This window comes from Phaseolus vulgaris, chromosome 8 (genome assembly GCF_051622355.1).
Source record: "Phaseolus vulgaris cultivar YP4 chromosome 8, ASM5162235v1, whole genome shotgun sequence".
In the NCBI taxonomy this organism is placed as follows: Eukaryota; Viridiplantae; Streptophyta; class Magnoliopsida; order Fabales; family Fabaceae; genus Phaseolus; species Phaseolus vulgaris.
In genome coordinates, this window is record NC_143505.1 from 46,633,962 (window position 1) to 46,639,961 (window position 6,000).

The 6,000-nt window shown below is 32.6% G+C and overlaps 1 protein-coding gene across 1 annotated transcript; it reads right to left on the reverse strand.

Annotated features, from left to right (window-relative positions):
• Positions 1 to 1,827: 1,827 nt before the first annotated feature.
• LOC137826557 (beta-1,3-galactosyltransferase 7) lies at positions 1,828 to 5,710 on the reverse strand. The gene is made up of 11 exons (XM_068632558.2): positions 5,556 to 5,710; positions 5,261 to 5,357; positions 5,082 to 5,128; positions 4,748 to 4,974; positions 4,587 to 4,650; positions 3,260 to 3,332; positions 3,056 to 3,176; positions 2,892 to 2,979; positions 2,670 to 2,795; positions 2,261 to 2,370; positions 1,828 to 2,183 (listed from the first exon to the last, which is right to left on the reverse strand). Exons 1-11 carry the CDS (start codon positions 5,645 to 5,647, stop codon positions 2,035 to 2,037), a joined length of 1,194 nt encoding a protein of 397 aa, XP_068488659.1. The 5' UTR covers positions 5,648 to 5,710; the 3' UTR covers positions 1,828 to 2,034.
• Between the last annotated feature and the right edge of the window lie 290 nt (positions 5,711 to 6,000).

Genomic DNA, 6,000 nt, shown 5'->3' on the forward strand with positions numbered 1-6,000 from the left:
GTGATAGTGAAGGTCCTATTTGGAAAGATTGTCCTCAAACTAGAGGACATGCTTTTGTGTGAAGGAGGTTCATATGATTTGCTAGGCCACACGTACTTTGATTCATCCAATGCATGCTAAAGATATATCTCTTTGGCAGCTTGTGACCATAACCTAAAGCTTACGTGCAGCTTCTTAAGTATGCCCAGCCACTACTTCTTCATTCATTCCATAGTGAAAATAAATTATCATTATTAGTTAATATATGTGGTTGGGTAGTCACTAGTGAACAGTGAGGGTTTTTTTTTATAAGTGTGGATAACTTTTTTTTCTTTTATTATTTAAATATGATTTTTTTTTAAAACTCGAAAATTGTATTAAGATGATACTTAAACTGATTAAAAAAAAACTGTATCAAATTGTAATTTTTTTTAAAAAACCTCATTTTGACAATAAAAAGAAAAAATTATTCAAATTTCATCAGAAATTCCAATAGAGATGCTTCATACGTAACTTTGCATTATTAAGAGAATAAAACTATGATAGATAAGAGTCATAGGAGACAAGGTAGTAGTTACATCCATTACCCACCCATATATGTCAAAGAAGGCTAGGTTATTTTCTTCATGTGGTGGGTATAATCTAACAAATCCATATTAAGTTTTCTTGAGTTAAAACATGAAAAAAAGAGTTACGAAAATTTCTATATTTAATGATAAAATTATAATATAAAATTAAATAAAAATTTCACTTTAGATTATTAATTTTGTAAAATTGAATTATACTTTAAATTTATATTTTAAGATTATTTACCATTGAGTTTTATGTATTTCCAAACTCATCTTCTAAAGAGATGTTACAATGTTAGTGGGATATGAGATATGCATGAGTGAGTCTATGTTTATGAAAAAAAAAAAGTAACTATATTGCTACATATTTATAATTGATTATGTATGTAGATGTAATGTAGATAGTTTTTTTCTCACTACTAATTGATATCACTTAATTTAATTTGTAGGCCTTTCTTTTGGTGAACCCAAAATATCTAATAAGAATCAAAACTAATTCTTTTGAAATGCTAATATATTTTTAGAAGAGTTAAAACCAACATTATTTTACTCCTTCCTTTTTTTTAAATGTATTGGAAGTTATTTTAATTTAAAATTGGCTTGGTTCTAGGGGACAAAAGGCAGGCTTCCTCAGGCCCAACTTGCCTAATGTTTCTCCGAATAGACCAACACCACTCCAACGTAATATGAAAATTATTTCTAGAAATTTAATTTTGAATTTCAGAAAAATTAATTAAAGAGGGAATATTTAATATACTTTGTAAAATTTTCACAGAGGTGTTTAAAAGTTATTTCTAAACTTTAATTTTAAGAATGTATTAAATTCACATTTTAAATTTAAATTTCATAAGAAACAATGACATTCTTATTTAAATAGGTAACTTTCAAATAATAATTAAAAACCCAAGATGGTACAATTACTAAAAAAATGTAAAAGTGAAAGGAAACTATTGAAGAATAAAGAAAAATGTGCTCAAAAGAGTGTATTTCTAATATCATATAAAAAAATATTTCATCTTCTTTAAATGGACTGTCTTTAAGAAACTCAATTACGAATAAATTAGTGTATTAGTGATATTTCTCTAAAAAAATATTCCATCTACTTTAATAAAACTGAGCTAAAGAAACCAAATTACAAATTGACTTATAAATATAAAGAGTCAACTATAATTGAAAAAATAGAAGCTTATTATTTAAATTTTTTAAATAGTTGAAGCAATCTAAATACTAACTTATTCTGAAATTTGTGTTTTCATATTAGTCAAGAAAAAGAAAGTGATTTCATAATTCATTTAATTTTATTTCTCTTTGGTATGCTCTATTGAAAACTGCCCTTGCACAACTATCTCTAGAAGCATTGTGCAAAGGGTCAAAGGAACAAAAGAGGCCCATGTTACATAATTCCAAGTATACTATAGTAGTACTAATCATCTTACATATATCTTCCCTCACCCAAAAACAAGAATGAGAGGTATGTATGCCAAACCTAAACTAAAGCACTCCAAACAGCTCCATCCCCTTCACCACACTTTGAGTGCACATATTTGATCTTCTCCACTGACTTGCAGATTCCACTACAGCTCCAGTCAAAGGATGCAGCACATATGTTACCTGCTTCTGCCTTCCACTCACAGTCTACACAAACCTTTGGTTAGGAATGTCATGGAAAGACACCAAGGTGTCATAGTTCTAAGAATTTTAGTATGCCATACCTGGAGGAGTTCCACAGCACATGCTGCGGTCATCTATGTGCTCAACTTCTAGACCTATGAACCATGCTCCAAGTGACACATCTTCATTGGCATATTTGTGCAATATTGGCCTGCAAGCACAATTAGGATCATCCTTTAAACTTGGACTGATCCATGAACTAGAATAGAAAACTCTTTTAACTAACTCAATATTTTATTTTTTATAAAGTCTAGAATAGATGTTAACTCACATTGGAAAATGTTTGAAGTATATGGTGAATCTAGTGAGAGTGTCAAAGGTGAAAAAAGTTAATCTTAAACACAACCATGCATAAATAGTCATTTTTTGTTAAATCTATCACTGCTTGTCCATGTTGTATAGTCAAGATTAACCCCTAGCTTGGTGTTGCATGAAAAACCGTATCCATACTGGTTAATGGAAATGTAGGTGGCTAGATCCTTAGAGATTGCATATATCTGTCCAGTTGCATGTCGGAAGTATTTGTTACCCTCTTCTCCAAACTTCCAAAACTCAGGTTCATGATACTTCACATCCCTAAAAAAAGAAAACAAGATCAGATAACAGAAAGCCACAATAAGGAGAATTGAAAGGAAATGGCCTCATTCTAAAATATAAGTCCAGTGGAATTACTTTCGTGAAAGAACAGGTCCAGATTTCATACATCCGATGTAGACCCTGGGTTTTGAACGATGATGAGTAAGGGTTGTAGCAAGTACACCTACATGGCAGCAGTTGTTAGTACAACTTGCTTGGAAACACAAGAAAAATTTCAAGAGTATTGAGACAGCATATACCTAAATTGACATGGACATCATCATCCACTTTGACATAGAAATCAGCATCCCATTTTGCAACTGCAGTAGAAAAGAAAACTTTTGTCTTTGCAGACAATTCATGATACCCTTCAACATGTTCCTACAAAATGAATAAACAATATCATAATCCTGATAGATTGTCAGGATTTATCTCACAGAAACAGTTCCAACGATACGAGTTACCAGGCGAAGGAAATCTTTGTGCTGGGCTTCTTCTGAATCAATAGCTCGATCAAGAATGCTGTTTGAAGTTGCACTGCGATAACCATGACAATATCATTCATGTCAGTTCCATTAAGAGTAACTGTGCGTCCCTTTTAAACATGTATCTAATTTCAATCAGAGAAATAATAAGAACATTTCTATGGTAACTTCGGAATTTACTCTCGTGTGTGTATTTTCTATTTTTCTTGCCAAAGTATGCTATAAATAACTCCTTATATCTAGTCGATGCGGCTCCAATAAAATTGAAAACTCTTCTGTCTTTTAAAGAGTTGTCTTGGATTAAACAAAAAGATATTTGTCTCTCCACAATATTAACAACTAAAACCTCATAAGACAAACCATATCACAACTTGCCTTGTATTGTGAAGATTTTTCTAACTTCTAAGATTTCCAAGGAAAACTCTTGACATTGTATTCTAAGTATAAAATTGAGGAAGGATGTGCTCAGAATCAAGATATTAAGATGACAAGGGGCAAAAATGGAAACCCAGATTCAGTTACTTAGCGTGCGGATCATTGTAATAATGCAAAGAATTACACCATTACACTCTGAACCCATTATATACACACAAATATTCCATATACTCTGGCAACGAGATCAACACCGAGGAGAAATTTCATGAAAACTATAGTGCTACAGAGATTCTCAATTCTAGCTTACTTTTGCGAAATGATTTCCAATTAACACAAGATTTTGATATCACGATCCCTAACATTACTGAATGTTAATAGTAATGAAAATGAACATACGCAAAGACAATATGCAATCAAACTTCAAAGGAAAGGTTATCTTCAAAGAGATATGACGTCAAGAATCTTCGATGAGCTTGATCATTTACAATAATGGGATACAAGTAGACATCTCATCTCAACGTGAGCTTGATGATAAAGTAAAGGATTACAGAAGATTCTGCTACAATTTGTAATTGTCAACGGTAGCTCTTCTACAAGGTAAGGGTTAAAAATGAAGTTCTACGTGACAAATTTTGTGGCTCATTTCACGATCTAGCGCCAGATAAGGGTGTAATGGAGATAACTTTGTTACATAAAACAGGAAAAATCCTTCAGTGCTATCAAATCAACAAACAGTAAATAAATGTGTTTCACTGAACAAAGGAAACTTCAAATGACTTCACATTTTATGGAATTATGGATAAAGCCATTAATTCATTTGCTGACCTTAGTTACTTTAGACATTACTGTAACTCTCCCCTTGACTCACACCATACTTTATTTTGATGATAATTTCACCTTACTAGCCAATCAGAATCTTACAAGAAATAACCTGTGACCAATCATGAATCTGATGACAATTCCCTTCTCTTGTTCCAATTGAAGAAGCTGTTCCCCTGATCAAAAGGAGAAACCAAAACCACAACTTGTCAGAAATTAGTGCATCACCATTTAGATTAGATTAAAACAATTTCCATTTAAAACATAAGATACCTTGAGGCATCCAGGTCTCTCTAACCGAATCACGCCGCTTCCTGCTACTGAAAGCAGTGTTTATGCCAATCACTAGAAACACCTTCTTCTTTGGAGAGCCTTCAGTGGAGGATCTTGAGGCCAAGGTTTTACTTGAACCATCCGAGATCTCAGATTCTCTGGTACTCCTTGCTATTGCTTGCTCCATCTGACGTATGGAAACTTGCTTGTCTAGAGATCGGACACCCCTAAAAAAAAAAAGCAAACACCAATCATTCAACGAACACTTCAATTGCAACTTGCAAATGGAAACAAATCTAACAAAAACTAAAAACATGTTTCTCTTAATACTCACTGAATGGCCTCATGGGTTTTGTACACTTCACTCATTACATCCTTATCCTGCACACGTTGCGTGTGGCACATTCAAAACACCCCCACAAATTTAAAAAACATAGAACATAATTAAGAAAAACATGTGCAGATGGAACTGAAGAAATCACTGGAAGTGAAGAAAAAAAAAAAAAAACATGCCTTTTTAGTGGCACAATCCCCTGACACCACCTGCAGTTCTTGCTCGCGTCGATGATTTGACAGAAGCACCCCATTAGACTGAAGTGGCTCCCTCATCCTGCAAAGTTAATAACGTTGTTGTTGTTCAGTTCAGTCATTAACATGCGCTATAAAAAATTGCACATTCAAAACACACAGACCCAAGTTTCGAACTTTAGTTTCCGTACAACAAAATAAAACAAAGGAAGTAAACAGCAGAGAAGAATCGTAAAAAAATTGTGAAAGAGAGAAGTTAAGGAGATCAATATATAGTTACCTGGTTGTTATGAACATTCCAAGAATGAAGGAAAATACAGAGAAAATTGGAACCCATTTTGCAGGGATCCTGGTAGAACCACGAGTCTTCATATTGGTCTTCTGTGTCTCTGTATGTCTGAGTACTACAACTTCGAATGCACTCTTGTTGGTATTTATGAGAATTCATTAGTAACAAACAAATGAGAATAACATTAATCAACTATTTGAAATTTGAATGCAGCAAAATGGTAATACTTTATAAATAAACAATAGTTTAAATAATATTTTATGAAAATGTTAGAACTTCAGAAGAAATAGTTATCATTTTTAAAATCTTTTTTTTTTCACTCCTCTCTCATTAAAGTTGTCTATTAATTCTATCTTTTTTAATCTCCTCTTGTAGTTTCACCAAATTTACCATAATATGCATAGTTTAAGCCTACAAGGTAATTCTCACTTAGTTT